At 44.1% G+C, this 17,666-nt stretch overlaps 1 protein-coding gene across 2 annotated transcripts in view; it reads left to right on the plus strand.

Annotated features, from left to right (window-relative positions):
* The window catches only part of LOC143431133 (uncharacterized), a 40,442-nt gene that overhangs the window by 13,463 nt on the left and 9,313 nt on the right, over window positions 1-17,666 (plus strand). Inside the window, exons 2-3 of one of the 2 annotated variants that reach the window (XM_076907670.1) lie at window positions 8,477-8,527; window positions 15,371-15,631. In XM_076907670.1, the coding sequence (XP_076763785.1) occupies window positions 15,383-15,631 (249 nt within the window). In that variant the 5' untranslated portion in view covers window positions 8,477-8,527; window positions 15,371-15,382. The remainder of the gene's footprint in view (window positions 1-8,476; window positions 8,528-15,370; window positions 15,632-17,666) is intronic. The other variant, XM_076907671.1, reaches the window with a different exon arrangement.

A 17,666-nucleotide genomic window follows, 5' to 3' on the forward strand; every position in this document is an offset into this window, starting at 1 on the left:
ATGATAAGAAATGCCATTCTCTTAAACAAAGTGAAATTTCTAAAATGAATCTACAGACACTTCAGAAAAATTCAAGTGTTCTTCGATACGATGTTTAAGATGATGGAAGCAAAATGAAATGAAACTAAAGTTGGGAGGAGAAACTAATTTGAAGCAAGATAAAATTCGCGACGCGAGCAAAACGAACAAAAATGAAGCTGCGTTAGATTCTCGCGAGAGCATTCTAGTCACTAGGCGAACAATACCCGACGCGAATCGCGAACAAATTACACTTGTACCACGTCTTACGTCGAAACAGCTGATACCACGCTCTCCCCAATGGTGAATGCGGGTACTATCGAGGTCCTAGCAAGGCGTAGCAAGTGGATGCATTGCTCTCGATAAAGAACGAACCGAGTAGACCATCCGCGCCGACTTACAGCAGGTCGAAACCCCAGCGACACGGGGTAGGAAAACAACGTCGCGACGTCATCGAGAGGTCCATCCACTTGCTAAACCCATACCCTGGTCGAGTACTCCCGGGCGTACCAATCGACCAGGGCTGCAAAACCTCGATGGGCTCCGAAAACCACATCAGTTTGATTGAGCATCGACTATTTCGCTGCGTGGAAATGGAAGACTAAATATCGAGCGAGTAGAAAAGAAAAAGAAGAAATACGTGAAGCGATTTCACGCAGAAGAAACTTAGAATGCTCGAGGGAGAATGTAACGCATGTTCATTGTTACTGACTAAACACGATTTTACAAATGGCTCTTTCACTTCGCACAAGAAAATGTATTCCTTTACAATTATTTTAGGAAGGGGAAGAAGGGAATAGGGGTATTACATACACATATAATATAAAATAAATATAACTAAATGAAAACAAGTGTAATTAAAATCCCTCGGCGCTCCAACGGCGCTCCAACGGCGCTCCAACGGCGATCCATCGGCGATCCATCGGCGAAAACCTAAACTTAACTCGACTTAAACTCTAGCTTAACTAACTACACAATTTACAATCCAGTACAAAGTTCGCAATTGACTCAACATTAGAACTACCCGCAATAAAAGTATTTTGATTTCATGCGAACAAAGTAGAATGATAGTTGTGCGAAAAAGTAAAAATACTCGAAAGGGAAAGCAAAGAATAGAAAATGAAAAGTGAGAAATGAATTTAAGTTGATGCGATGTTATAGAAAATTCTAAAAATTAATGTATAAGGTCTATATAAGACAATTAATTTAAATGCTTTGGTAGTTCTAATATTGAATTTACATCTGTACTTAAGTCTACGTGCGTAGTCCTTAGCATGATATCGTTTTCGAGAGCGCAATCTCTCGAAAACGTTACCAAGGGCCCAGGTCCACCCCGTGGAGGTGACTACGCAGGGACCCATATGTTGTTCACTTACCCAATTGGCAGGCAAAAGTCGTTGTCATCACTGTCCACCACAGTCCACCACAGTCCACCAGTGTTCACTATCCTTGGTTACTCCACTGCTGTCCACTGTCATCCACCACCATTCACAATGATCCACTAGTGTTGACCACCATCCACAATCATCCACTAGTTATCCACTTGTATCCACCACCATCCACAATCATCCACTAGTATCGACTTGTGTCCACCACCATCCACAATCGTCCACTAGTATCGACTTGTGTCCACCACCATCCACAATCGTCCACCAGTATCGACTTGTGTCCACCACAATCCACAATCATCCACTAGTATCGACTTGTGTCCACCACCATCCACAATCATCCACCAGTATCGACTTGTGTCCACCACCATCCACAATCATCCATCAGTATCGACTTGTGTTCACCACCATCCACAATCATCCACTAGTGTCCATTTGTATCCACTTGTGTCCATTTGTATCCACTTGTGTCCACAAGTGTCCACCACCATCCACAATCATCCACTAGTGTCCACAAGTGTCCACCACCATCTACAATCATCCACTAGTGTCCACTTGTGTCCACTAGTGTCCATTAGTGTCCATTAGTGTCCATTAGTGTCCACCACCATCCACAATCATCGACTAGTGTCTATTTGTGTCCACTGGTGTCCACTAGTGTCCACTACCCTTGGCTTGTCCACAGCTAGCCACCAGCAGCGACCAACCCCATTTTCACCATGATCTTCTCACCTCGGCAGCCAAATGACCAAAAGGCTCTTGATAGTCTCGCACTGCTTTTATACACACGCCCCTCCATTCCATCTACCCCCACTTCCGAAGGTCGCGGGTTAACAAAATCAATTTTCATACTATAACAGCTCGTAATTCATTAATTTTCACATTTTTATTGGAAATCTATGCTTTTTGCAATCGTGCAACGTCTGATTGGTCCATACCGCACTTTTTTACGATTGACGTAAAATAATAAGTATATAATTAAATTTAAAATTAATAAAAATATAAGTTAATTTCGATCGAAGTTTGGCGCATCGTGATAGTTTTTAGTAAAATATTCGGCGCGTATCATCTTTTTATCGGTAGTCATTGTTATCGAGGATAAAACGGAGCTGATAAAAAGAGCGTGCGATAAATAAAAATACAGGAAGCGCAGTCAATCGTTCGTATTAGCGCTTTTGGTCCCGTGGCCGTCGAAGTATCAACGGTAATCCGTACAAGATGTTGGATGGTCGAAGGTAAAATCGATTCGGTGCAACAGGCGGAAGGAAGTAATATCCAGGCGCGGGCGGACCGCACCGCACACGTTTCTGCCGCACGACTTCCTTTCTTCCAGGACTACCTGTATAACTTGCGCGGGACGACGTGCACACAGGGAAATCGGTCCCTTCGGGGACGTGGAAAATCAATGCTCGAAGTGTGCTGTCTCGTGTCGGAAAAGCGAGCAAACAGGCCGCGGGGGGAGGCAAAAAGGGGAAGAAGTAGAGTGAAAAAACGATGAATAAAAACAGCGAGCAAACTAAATATTGCAGGTTCCCTCGTGCGTTCGTGTCGAGGCAACGTGGACCCGATACTTGAACGGATTACCTGCGCACGCTTATCGTTTTCGAATAAAGCGATGCTTTATTGATTCGCACACTGACACCAGCGATCGAGTTTAGAGTTTTACGCCCGACACATCTATCCAATTGGATTTATGAGAGCGGGACGTACAGTACGGTTTCAAAGATATCGCCTGGCATTCATACGATCGAAGATAGGAGGCGGACACCGCCGTCACCGATTTATTTTTCCACGATATTTCGCTCGATACTTTTTCTGCTATTGCGTTGCTGTTTCTCGAGAGCTGGTCGGGGCTAAATTTATTCGTTTCCTGGGAATCGAGAGACCACGAGTTTTACATTTTCTTTTGTACGACTCCCTGCTGATGGAACGGGGTACACCGGTTTCTGGTATTCATTGCTGCTTCGAACTTCCGTCGCGTTTAGGTATTATTTAGTTCAGTCTACGTTTGGTTACAGAATTTGAAATCTGTTTTGCGATTGTTGCCACTTGAAGTTATAATCGAGTCAACGGTAGTGTTAAACTGTAATAGACGGATGAACACGTACTTCTGAGACCTGTTTCATAGGCCACAGATCAAAAGTTGAAATTTGTACGAATTAAAAATTTATTGAAATCGGAAGCAAACACTTTGAGGAACAATCCGGTGTACAATAAAAATTGCAAAAATATCCGCATCAATGCTCTGTTGATTTATCGTTCGGATAGCAATTTTGTAAGTTTTCCAAATGCAAACAATTCAGGAGTAACTCATATTTTACTTTCGCTGACAGATTTAAAACAAATATCATCGGAACGATACGATTTCATATTTTCTACCTGGAACCATTATTTTCCTGGAATGCAGCTTTCAAAATCGAACGTATGCAACGTCCACGTGTTCGATCGCAGATTCAATCTAATAGATTCCGTTACAGATCGATGCGACATATTGCATTTGCATGGAACAACAATATCGATCGCTCCCACGGGACGGAGATTAAATAAAATAATAAGATGTACATGTTACATTAAAACAAATGTCCGCTTTCCATCAGTTTCGATTCGTCGCTTGTAAATTTTCGATATATCGCTGTCGCGTTTTGGCATTTCACCGCAGGATATTGAAACGCAGGAATAATGTATAACCACGCGGTATATTTGTGCGAGCCATTAGCATGCGCGAGTATAAATGTATTTCAAGTTTCACTTTTTTGGGAAAAAAAAAAGTTAGCTCGCAATTGGGAAAGAAATATTTCATTATACACGTTTCTCCACGTTCCGCGAATCTTTTGATACGAACAGCTGAAATTGGGAATTCGCGCAGAGTATGATATTCAAATATTTTCGTCGTAATTACGAGCATCGCAGCAATACGAACGTAATGGGATGTGTTGAATAAAAGTTAATAAATATGGATTGTGCGGGTACTTTCGAAACGTCTGATTTTCATATCGAATAATATCATCGAACGATACGCCAGTCATCGTACATCGGTTGTAACGGATATTGAAAATGTGTGTTTCATTAAAACAGATTCGATTATAATTAGCAGCTGGTAGATCTTATTATTTGTATAGTCTTTCATATTTTGGAAGAGCGATTTTGCAGTCTTATAATTAATATCTATTTTTTATTAAATGGCCTTCGTAAAATTCAGTACGTAATGTTGATCTACGTTTGGAGTAACCAGGAAATCTCATCTCCTGGAGCGGTGATCAAACATCTGACTGTGGAGAACAAACAGATCCAAAGGGGGGAAAGACGTTTACCAAACATTTAGCTCGTACCTGCAGTCTTCAAAATATTGGCTACCACACTTGAACGCATAATTCGTTTTCATCCTCTGATTCTCTCGTCCAGTTTGCATTTGCAATTATCTGGGCGTTCATCCCGACGTGAACTTCGAATCGAATGTATAATTTACAACTGGCAAATTTCAGTTAACTCGTTACAATAGAACGGTGATAATTAATCATACCGTTACCAATACGTTACTTTATCATATTCATACGATTTTCTCAATTTGCCAGAGTTCAAACCGACGTATCGAGTCTCCTCAAACGAAACATCGATCCGAATGAAAAGATTCTCGACTCGCGTACGATCGAACATTAATTTAACCCTGCCATTTATTCAGCAGGTCTACCCGTTTCCCTCTTCTCATCTAGTTTCAATCCATCTCGTACCGGTACGCGGTCGATCGAAGATCGTTCTGAGATCGTAATCGTTTCGATGCGTCGCGAAACGTTCCCTGGAAAATAATTCACCCCTGCTAATAATAGAAATGCAGTTCATCAGCGACCTCGTTTGGTCTCAGCTTTCTATGACGTTCACATGCACCGCTTCGTAAATGCGTTTTCGTAATTAACGCGAACGACCCCCTTCTTCGTGCGTTCGGAATTTTACTCTACTCAGAGGGTGCGATACAGAGCGAACTAAATACGAGTAGTTCGCAGGTCGATGCGAATGCCTGGAATTTTTGAATTTTGAAAAATTGCGATGCGCTGCTCCAGAAAATGATAGGACGAAGGCGAACAGTGGAAGGGTCGGATGAGAGGCGAAGAAAAAATAGAAAGCTTTAACGTTCCTCGCGAGCTCGAACGAGCGCTCTAAATTAATACGAGTGCAGGGGTGGAAGGTTCGCGTAACGAACGATATTGTTATGTTGTTCGTACGTGGCTGTGCGAGCGCGTTGCCTCCTCTCGTCTCGATCGATCGAAGGAAATAGGGGTTGAATGCACCGGCGTCGTTCGATCGTTGAGGAAATTTTTCGTCGGGTAAATTCAATGATAGTCCCAGCGGGAGTTCCAACTTGTTCGATAATAATTTGATCAGCGCAGTAAAGGTTCGATCCGGGGGAGCACGCGATAGGAATATGGTTCGCTGATGAAGCTTCTTGCCAAAGGATATTAAAGATTAAGTATCTGTTGATACGAAGCTTCCGATTTTTAGCTGGAACGAGCTTTCCATGCGAACAAGTTCTTCTTTAATCTATGCACGCACACAGTTTTTGCTTCCTCTGCGATCGAGCTTCTCTTCTTTTCGATGAAGTTCCACACTGTTGTAGCTGTAGAAACTTCCGATTTTTTACGCCCAGTCTCTTCACTTTGAAAAATGAATATTTCGACCGAGAAAATCCGAATCGAAAGCCTCGAGTGCAAGTATAACACTAAACGATCAATTTGGTTAATTGCTCGGATAATGGCTGGCCGTGTCGAAAGTTCCTTAATTTCGTTATTAATGAATTTCCCTGGCGAAAGTTCATTCTCTTATTATAATAATGGCTTTCTTCCCAATGAGGTTGCGTGGCATCTTCGAATGGAAAGTCTCTCGAGCGTGTACAAAGTCCGCGCCGCGAGTTGACTCGAAACTTGAATTTCGTTCTCTCTCTGCGGGCAGAAGCAGACGAACTTCGAATTATAAATTTCTAAACGTAATATCTTCTTCGTCGCTTCATTTTACCGTGAAATAGACTTCCTAGATATATATATCGAGCGATTTAACACAAATTTTTCCTTAAACGGGAGCAATTTTTCATCGCTACGGTTCATTTGAACGCCATCTATCGTTCGATGGCTCGGAGAAAAGGAATAGCAAAATTCTCAGCTGAATTCGATGAGATGCATTCCGAGTTCCGTGGGAATAGGGGTTGCTGTTCGTAAAATATGAAAATAGAGAAAAAATGCTGATGCCTTCTTTGTATTTTTTTTTTTTATCAGCGTTCTCTTTTTTATCATTGCCGTTGTACACCAGAAATACTTATGAATAATTCAGCCCTCTCTCGTGCAGAGAGTTCGTTCCGAGCTTTTTACGTTAATAAACGCGTGGCGATCGAATTTCGCCCGGTTGGCCCCGGTTCTCGACGTTTCTGGTTCGCGCGGCTGGTTTCTCGTCGAAATTAAATTTTTCAATCGGCTGAAAAATATTCAATTCGAGAATCGTTGCTCGATAAGCATAACTCGATGTCTCTTCTGGAAACTGGCTTCTTCCCCGTGTGCCTTCAATTTGCAACCGTTCGAACTTTATCCTCGCGTTTCCGTTCTCTCGCCTCTGTGGCGGCCTTTCGACTATCGCCACTAGAGGGACAGCACAGCCTACAATTTCCTGAAAGTACTCGCTAGCCTCTCCTTTCCAATATATAGAAGTTCTGAACTGTCCCTAATATCCCAGCGTCTAAGGCAGGGTCTGCTAGGAAGCCTTACTGATGTGTCCACTGCCCATGTGCCCAGGACGAAACGTTCTTCCCCTCTCTTTTCCTTCCTTTCTTTCTTCCTCCTTTATTCTATAGCTACCTGAAGCATGCCGCTTCACCTCTATTAGACGTCGAGCGGACATATGCTCGACGACGATTTAACGAAAAACTAGTTCTCCGTTCATCTCGAAACCGCGGCAGCAGCGAGAAATAAATCCGTCGATAAAATTAATAACACGTTGCGGTATGGAAAGGAGTTCGTACGGGAGTCGCTCGTATGAAAGTTAATCAATGGAGTCGTCAACGTGGACTCTGTCGATAACACGCAGCTAAGCCTGCTCTCGCTCTCTCGCGTGCTTGCACGCCTCTATCTGTCTCTATGAAGTATGCACGAGTCGGGTAAAGCGAAGTTTCTGTTCCTTTGGTCTTTCAGCGCGTGGAAAAGGGGAAGGCGGATAAAGCGCCGACAAAAAGCACGAGTCAGAAGTTACACGAGCCAGCAGCGCGTGGCTGACCATGCGAGGATTTATTCACTGTTCCAACCGGGTCGGGAAACTTTGGTCTCGCTTCGTCGTCCGCCATCGCTGGTTCTCCAACGGTCAATTACTTATCGTCCGCGTCCCCTGGTCAGAGGTATCGTAATTAATTCGATGAAAAATTTACAGCCTTCTCGGAGGGCCCCTCTACGTAACGATTCATCCAGCGGCGTCGCGACGTCCATTTGATTAGAGAGCGAGTAACTCGCTTCGAAGAAAAATATTTGCTTCAGGTTTTCAGCTCTGCTCGAAGAGAGAGAGAGAGTTTCCGACGTTCGTCGCGGTTTCTGGTTGATTTTCGAAAGTTTGCTGATAGATCCGGCAGAGTGGCGAGAATTAGGTGGCGTTTAAAGGGACGCCAAGGGTGCGCGGTATTATTTTGCGCTCGATGGACTCGTAGCGATGGAAGCCGAAGGAATCGACGCCGTTTTCCGTTTCGCACGAACGACGTAACCGAGTTGAATAATTTGTGCTTTCGAAGCAACGTGTACGCGTTGGCTGTTAGATATGTATCGGCGAGGGGGCGTACGTAATCGCGGTTAAACCTCGCGAGTCGAGTGTTCGCGTTCATTGTTTATAATTACGTATTGTTTCAGCCGGCGACTCTGAAATCGGGAAATCGATGGCGCGCAGCTGGAGGGAAATGCGCGTTTCAGAGAGAGCTCCGCGATATATCTTCCATTGATTCGACGAAGCAATGAAATTTTTACATTTTAAACGCGTCCTCGCGTTTTTTTCCATTAGACTTTAGAAAATTGATCGATCGTTTCGTCTAACGTTATCTTTCTATTTGCTTGCAGAACGAACTACCGCCCCCATGCTTGGCAGTGCCTTTCCTGGGACCACTTTAGGTGAGTCGCGCGACACCAGTAATGGAAAATCTGCTATTCAAATTTCAGGCAATAAGATTGTTTGCGTTCCATCTTCCACGCTTTGCCAGTCTCGACGCGATCGAAACCGATCAGCTCGCGTTTATTACAGATCGATACGGTGGTATCCTTCGAGGTTTCTAAAGAAAAATTGTTACACCCAGCCGTGGGGGTGGCGGTGGCTCTTTAGCTCGATACCAGGTGAAAATTCCATCCCCCATCCGCGATACGAGGCAAGTCGGAGTTCCGTTCGAGGCTGATAAAGTTGATTTATGCCGGGCAGCGTGGCATCGGTTTACAGACGCGAATATAAAACGCCTTCGTGTCGATTATACGAGCGCAATTTGTCTTCAGGCTGTTGCAGAATTTTAGCCGAAGCGCAGCTAGATGGAAATTCATTTCCTCTGTTTTTCCACCTGCGTCTAAACGGAGTGCCTCCCTTCTCCCCTTTCGACGATCCAAAGGCGTGTTATTTACGAACGAAAGTAACAGAGAAATATCGCACGAGGTTCACGTTCCTATCGAATGAAGACTCCAAACTGCGGTGCAAAGCGACGCGAAAGAATTGAACGTAATATGAAATGTGCGGATAACAACAGACATCTCGTTGCAGAATATAAAGTAGTCTATCGTGATCGTTTTATCTCTATTCTCTATTGTTCCTCGTCTTCTGACGAGTCGATGCGACTGCTAGTGGGCGTCGCGCACGACAATCGACTCTCAATTATCACTACGTAAGGATAGTAGCTAGTAGTTATGTAAAACATTTTCTTTATCGAACTTTCTTCCCTCTGCCTTCTCAATTTCCACGTCCCAAAGTTCCAAGCAACGCGATGACACTGTTTCAAGCAGTGAAACACGAGGATTGGCGATAGCGTCGTTTGACACTCAATTGGTTAATAAATTTGTGACCGGATGGTTAATTAAAAATGCATAGATAGAACGGTGCACGAGTGCAACTAGATAAGAATCGGTGTGTCAGTAGTGAGGGCAATGTGACGGGAGTAAGTAATCACACTCAACCTCTTTTGCTCTCAATTTAATATATGACAATCAACAATAACGAAACAACAAGTCTTTAAATGTTGAGGGCGGTGCTATGGCTACGATTCCCTTCACGTCGCTACGCGACTCTAATGAAACTCTAATTGACCTCACAATTCTTGACGAATATGGAGGTTGTTCTAACGAACAGGGTGTCCTAGCCGAACTGTATGCTTGCGTCGTTCTAACCGAACTGTCGCGAGGACGAAAATGTCGTCCCTTAAAAATGCGTATAGAAGAGGATGGGAAATCCCAGAATGAAAAGGATAGATGCACAGACGAGGAGAGTGAACGTTTCCACGAAACGTAACGGACGGAAATTGGTCATAAATAAACCAGGTTTAAGGATCTGCCGTGCGCGACTGGCAATGCTCAGTCGCGACGAAATCTTAAAGGAAATGTGGTGGCCTTTCGACTATCGCCACTAGAGGGACAGCACAGCCTACAATTCCCTGAAAGTACTCGCTAACCTATCCTTTCCAATATATAGAAGTTCTGAACTGTCCCTAATATCCCAGCGTCTAAGGCAGGGTCCGCTAAGAAGCCTTACTGATGAGTCCACTAGCAAGCACAGGACGAAACGTTCTTCCCCTCTCTTTTCCTTCCTTTCTTTCCTTCCTCCTTTATTCTATAGCTACACGAAGCATGCCGCTTCAGAAACAATTGCTTGGCCCAGATGATGGACACAAACCAGACGGGTATCGGGTTTAGGAAACACGCGGGCCTGGTCGCCAAGTGCTAACCCGCGGTGACCAGACCTGCGTTGTGTCGTAGGAACGCGTTGTTATTTCTTTAGGAAATTTACGATTAGAAAATACCGGGAATCGTAGCCGCCACAGTAGTATGCGAGTACGGTCGCGCCTAATCGGACGGGCGCACAGTAGATTCCACTACTTTTAATCAGGCAGTTGCGCAGTAGATACGCCTGCTTCCAATCAGACAAACGTGCAGTAGATAGAGACATTCGCAATCGAACGGCCGTACCATAGATACGAACGCTTAGAATCGAACGGCCCCGCAGTAGAATACGGACACTTCTGATCGGACAGTCGCGAAATATGCAAATGACACGGGAAAAGCTACATTTCAATTAACACTTGGTGTTAAGTCCCAGTGGACTTTATTGTTCGAAATATAGCCACGTTTGGCAAACAGATGTCCTAAGCAGGAATAATCTCCAAAAAGCCACTACTTTCGAAGTCGAGGCAATTACTGTTCACTCCACATACCTACTAAAGGTCGTCGTCGTTTCTTTAAATCTTTGTGCCGTTTTCCTATAAATCAAGTCGAGGCGCTTTTTGGGTTTATCGCTTGCTACGGTCAAGATTAGGACATGCGGAACTCACGTGTGCGTCACCCGAGGGTAAGACTGGGTACCTGCGGGTGACCGACGGTTTGGGGCGGTTACTTTATCAGAATTTGCAGTAACCAGTAATAGTCAACAGCCGCTTCCCTCACCAAACTTCGAAAAATGTGTAAGGACGAATCCGCATGTCCTAGCTAAAAAACACACCCACCGGCGAGCCTTTAAATACGCCGGAATAGTTAGAAAGTCAGAAGAAGAAAAATAACAACTAGAAGAATAACAACTACACGAGAACACAAACCTTGTCGACTACACTCCCCATCAGTACCGAAATATAAAGTATAAAAAAAACATAAGTGGTTAAGGATCATTATTCAACGAAGTATAATCCCTTAACTCACACCCGCGTTAAACCAAACGTCGGGACGTAACACTTGGCACGCGGGTATTCTTCGCCGCCGAATTACGCGTGCAGCGGGCGTTTTTTCGTGAATCGGAAGTTTGGTTATTCAGAAAGATCGCAGTAAATCGAAACTTTTTTTATTTTACACTTAGATATATACTTTATGATTATTTAACAAAAAAAAATAAAAAACAATATTTTTACGAAATCATAAAAATAAACGATTTTTAAAATTTTACAATGATAATCTGTCAGCGCATATTTCTTCGTCGCTATCTTTGTCACAACGGCTCATTTTATCAATTTTGTAATAAATAATAAAAAAGCAAGCTCCAAATTGACAAAACACGACTTGTACATTCTGAAGCTAGGAATTCGATTGAAGACGAAATAACTCGGCAAAAGACCGAGTAACTCGACAATTATAACTTGTGGGGAGAAAAAAATGCAAAGCATTGCTTAGCAACGCAAACAATATGCTTATAATGTCACGCATACGTGTAATTATTTTTATGGATTCATATTTAGTAGATTTGTGGTGGATACCCGCTAAATACGTATTTTTACGTAATCCACGCTCCAGTGACAGACTGCAAGAAAACGTAAACATACGTTATCCACATGCCAAGTGTTAATAATTGATATTTTTCACTTTCTTGACGGTGTTTTCTCTAATTTCAGAACTCCACAGACGGGTACAATTAACCGTAGATACGATATTAGAGGATAGAATCTGATTAATAACAACGACTGTTAATTTATATTCGACTTCGCATCTTTTATATTATAATAATTGAAGACAGGTGTTTTTATTTTGAAAATTTCCACGCGCAACGTAGATATGCCGCGAGTACAAACTGGAAACCATAAAGATATTTGCAGGCTCCGTTGTAACGCGTTCGGATGGGTTGTTCAAAGTATTTGCAAGTTGATAACGCGCTGGTTATTCGATATTTAAAAACGATCAGGGGTGCGCGTACCGCGAGAAAAGTTTACTCCCGGAATAGCCGCGCCTTCCCACCCTTTTTGCAATGTTACACACGAGACAGCCGGATGATTCGATAAAAGAAAGTTTTTTACCTTGTTATACTGTTCAGTGGTAGACAGATCTAACGCGGATAACGGGAAAACGTACGAGGCTCATCGTGACTTGCTGGAATTTAATTCCAACTTCCCTGGGGATCAACGGTTTGATCTAAATCCGAAGCTGAACTTCCTCCTCGACACTGTATGCACATACATAAGCAGGTATATTTGCACGGCTGGCTGTCCCGGAAGTTCTCCCCACCGGGCCACTGGCTGGCTTAGATATATCAAATAAAAACAAAAGTTTCGCCATTTCAGTTATTAGCCGGTTTTTTCCTACGTTTTGTCCCGTCCCACCAGCTCCGCGACAACCCCCGAGGGAAGTAGTTTAAAGTAATTCGAAACAACAAGATCTAGCTTTTCGAGTCGAGTCAGTTGGTTGGTTAATAATTTCATAATCTTTCTCGTGAATTGGCTACGTTCAAAGTAGGAGAGGAATTTTCTCGATTCAAGCAAACGGCTTCTTTGAAAAGGCAGCACATTTCTTGAGCGAGGGGTTGGTATTCTTGACGATTTTTCTTTAAGATTCAACTTTTACTCCGCGAAGATTAGTAAATGGAAAGAATAATGTTTGTATACTCGACGAGGAAATTTTTTACATCGTAATAATTCATTTTTCTATCAATTTTGCTGCGACGTGTTTGAGTTCTGCCCTCGACTGGGTACACATTTAGTTCCATCGCCCATCTATTCATGCGATCGTCCAAATTACATTCGTTAAATCAATATTCCTTGTTGATTAAAGGCACTATACAGTTTGGTTCTACAAATGAACGCGAATCCTCTGCCGCGGATTATTATCGTACATCGTTCGTAACGGCGTTAATTAATTGATCATCGCGATGAATTAGAACCCAAGGTAGTCCATTTTACACTTTTAAATCTTTATTTCAATAAATCCACCGTAACATGCTGTCGCGTATTTTAATTCCGAATTAAAGGCTCTCGAAAGGGCTTGGTGCCTCGCGTGGTTGAAATTGTAATTAATGGGTTTGTTCAAGAAGCCGGTGGCATTCGTTCTAACTTCTCAGGTGGTGGTCGTTAGAATGTAACACGTAATGGATGGAGAGATTCCCAACGAACCCTGGCAAGTCTCCCTCCATTTCGTTCCCAACAAAATTACAAAATTCCTCCTGGTGTTCTAACTTTCTACAAGAACCTCAAACTTCCCTCTCGCATTTCGTGGGTTAACACCAGTCCTAAGGTGCATTTCCAGCTCTCGAGACGCGCGCGTATTTCGTCTTGAGCAGAATTCATCGTATCGCGCGAATCCCTTATTATTCGACTTCATCTTATTCGAGGGAAAATGTTGCCGCGCCGTTCAAAGCCGTAGAACGACCAGCGGGGCCTGAATAAAAAATTTCAGCTTCGCGTTTCCAACTGATAAACTATACATCGACTTATGCTACGAACAATGTCGTAAAACTTGAAAAATCAAAGGGAAACACGCCGTTCGGAAATGGCGGACTGCAACGAAACGACGCGACGAGCAGATATAATTAATTAAAGAGCCAGGCACAAAGGAGCACGACCTCGACCAAACCGATAGCTCTTTGACACGTGTAAATAGAGATGAAGCGGCTGCGTTGCTTCCTTGTGTGCTGTAAGGGATGGAGGAAGAAAGAAGGAAGGAAAAGAGAGGAGGGAAGAACGTTTCGTCCTGGGCCTGCTAGTGGACTCGTCAGTGCGGCTACCTAGCAGGCCTTGCCTTGGACTTTTTTTTGTAATAATGCGTTTATTGGGCCAAAATTAACAGTATTTACAATGAGTACAATAAACAGAAACGCACAACAGTTTCCTATCTATAACTTACAACTAGATTAATGGCTTTATTGGTCTAAAGCACTCGTAATCAGATTGGTAACTTGGGATTTGGTGATTGCACTTAATGCCGCTTATTTTCTATCTGTTGGTTGTGACCTGTTTGGTAAGGATTTCTTGGGATTTATTTCTTTTTTTTGTAGATTCCAGCACGCGATCGTACAAAAGGTCGATTACATATGATACATATTTTTGGGTGGCGCTGTGTGTTATTTGGGATTAGCCGAGGTAGACTGATGAGATGGTACTTTTGTTGGAGCCACCAATATTTTTTAGTGTTGGTTCTGTGTTTGTCTTTCGTGTCGTAACTTGTGAGTCTGCTTACGAACCGTATTTTATTGATTTGTCGCTGATTTTTCTGTTGCAATGGTATATTAGGGGTAGGTTTGTTTCTGTTTTGTATTAGTTCTAAGCTGTCCAGATGTATAAATGCCTGTGGTGGGCATAGTCCTGTAAGTCTGATTCTATCGTAGTAAAGTGGATTCGGACAAGTGGAGCTATATATAAGGCTATTCGCCCAGTGGTTTCTGATTACTCTGATTATAAAAATGTCTATTCTTTCAAATTTTGCGTGTTCGTATAGGATTTTGTTGTTCACGTATTTGGTATAGTTCGTTCTAGCCGATCGGTACACGTTTAACCACGCTCTTAGGCATCTTCCCTCGAATTTTCCGAGTTTTTCCGCGGTGTTTGCGTTTATGTTAACACTTTGCCGTCCGCACATTTCTCGAGCCGCCGTTGCGCTGCCGCCGGCGAGATTCACGTAAGTTCTACTGCTCTACACTCTCTCGCTCAAAGAATTCAATAAAACACAATCTGGTAAATTGGAAGGGGAAAATAATTGAAACAAAGGTTCCCTGTTCGTCAAACATTGCTCCGCAACAATGAATCTCCCCGCACAAACATGAAAATTAAGCCTAACCGCTGGAGAAAGAAAAGTCACGCGTACGTGACAGCGGCAGGCAAAGTGTTAAGACCTGCCTTGGACGCTGGGATATTAGGGACAATTCAGAACTTGGAATTGGAAAGGAATTCCGAAATATTGGAAAGGATGGGTCATCGTACGCTTTCAGGAAAGTGTAAACGGTGCTGTCCCTCCAGTGGCGAGTGCCGCCGCAGGGATTTCCATGCGCCTCGAATTCATTCGATTCTCTTCTGTCCGTAGAAGCTCTGGAGGATGGGTTCCCGGAGGAGCGGTTCCGGCGGGAGCCGTGCGAACGCCGGCGTTCTCAAGGAACGGGCCAACATGTCGTTCATGCTGGTGGTCATGTTCTTCGCCGTGTTCGGGCTGATCGTCCTCACGGAGATATTCCTGATCGACGAGAGGCGCGGCGTGGGCGTGGGTGGCACGGGTGCCCTAGGAGGTCACAGGAGCGGGAACCGTTTGCCGGTTGGGCCCGATCGTCCGGATTACGGGGAAATCGGAGTAAGTACGCGATTAGAACCATCTGTATCGAGGTTAATTGAACGCGCCGCCGTCGATATGAATCCACGGCTACGTTTAACGGTGAGAATTGATTCCGTCGCTCCGATCGGGAAAGGGGCTGACAAGTTTCGCGATTAACCGTGCCACGGCGGCGCGTTTAACCTCCTCGCCGCACGGTCGTTTCCGGGCGGAACTGCCGTTGGCCTTTAGCGATTTAGTTGAACGGTTTCACTTTTATTTCGATCCTTTCCACGCAATCCAATGTCGTTGCTAAAGATGTAGACGTTCAAAGATTTTTGTTAATTGTTTCAGCTGTTGAAAATTGCATCTTCGAGATTGACTCGGTCAATTTTCATTCGAACGAGACGATGTTTATCAGCGATATAGCTAAACGCTCGCGCAGAGTTGAAAAATAGAGCACGCGATCGAGATGACGGGTTTTCGTGAAATTCCCAGGTGTCTAGTGCTAACGAATTATTTGCCAACGCTCGATGGACCGTTCGTTCAACGAGCGGTGTTTATTCTTGTTTTGTTAACCGCTTTAAACGCCGTTAGCCGTAGACAAATATTGACCCGATCTGGGGCTGGATTTCCGTCGAATGGAAGAAAAAACATGAAACAGTCGACTGGTATTCGGATCGCGGTGACTTTCGTGGCGATTCTGAATTTTATAGAGCGATAGATCGCTCTACATTTTGGATATTTAATTAATGCCTCGACGTAAGGGTCGATCTCTGGGGAGGGCACAGCAGGTTGCAGGTGACTCTCCCCTCTCGAACCTTCTCTCAATCGGTCCAGGAACCGTTTTAATCTCCGCTATAAAGTTCGCAATCATCGGGAATAAAAGCTCGCGGATTATGACCTGAAATCGTGCTTTTGGTGTCTCCGCGGCTCACCCTCGGGGAAATTAAAATGTCTCGATGGCCGTGGGCGATCCTCGACAACCGAGTTATACACTCCCTTCCGTGGACCCGCGTGCCCCGCAGCAGGCAGAACTTTCTTCGTCGCGTCCTCTTCGAGACCCCTTTCTCCGGTTGGTAATAAGCAAAAGATATCCGGCGAGCGAACGCCCTTCCATCGTGGAACCCGGCGTGCAGCGTCGCCAACCCACCCCCCGCCGCTTCGGAGGTCGATAATCCTCAAACGTTTCCTGTTGGAAGCGAAAGGGAACTGGTAAAAGACTTTCGAACTAATGGCAAGGGCTCAACTTTATACCCGGCCGCTCTTTGTTCGTACAAAGCGGAAGAAAAGTGGAGACGGAAAACTTTGCCATCCTGGTCCATCGATTTCTCCCTGTCGCTGCTTCCCGCCGCGCCACCCACGCTACTATTTTTATTCCACCCTTCTATTTCGTGCTCTTACCTCCTTCCCTCTTCCTTTTTTACCTTTTTTTTTTTTTTTGCTCTCTTTCTCCATTCCCCACGCTGCGTCGTATCGTCGCGTTAACCTGCCTCGGCTGTTTTATGCATGCGTCCTCCCTTTCCTCGCTATTGCCGTGTACGGAACAATGCTTCGCGGGGACAGACTCGAGTAAGAACTAGTCCGCGTCGGATCGGTATAGCCACCGCTTAAAGCGATATCGATTGCAGGCCCGTTTTCCCTCTGTTTCGAGTTACCGTGCCAGGGGTGAAGGACGCCGTTCGTCAAAAATTCCCACACGACTACGGTGACACCTGAATAGTTAAACCGTGGAACGGGTGTTTTTCAACGCTCCAGAAGATGATACATTACGATGATACCTGTCCCTAAATTAAAATTGTTTCTCATAACGCAGCCAACTATACGTATTTTCATATCTGTCCACTTGCCAACGCTCTCGATTATTCGATACATCGATATGGCTCCCTTTCTGCGCGGTGTAAACATTTTTCGCGCCCCTTACTGGAAATATTATACTAATAGTATTATATAAATTCGAAATGCGTCGAGCGTCGCTTTTTCAGATATTTTCCACAACGGGAAAATATCACTTCGCCATACGATACGTGTATCGAATAAAAATAGTTTCATTTCACTCGTGATGTAATATCGATCG

This window comes from Xylocopa sonorina, chromosome 17, assembly GCF_050948175.1.
Source record: "Xylocopa sonorina isolate GNS202 chromosome 17, iyXylSono1_principal, whole genome shotgun sequence".
Classification (NCBI taxonomy): Eukaryota; Metazoa; Arthropoda; class Insecta; order Hymenoptera; family Apidae; genus Xylocopa; species Xylocopa sonorina.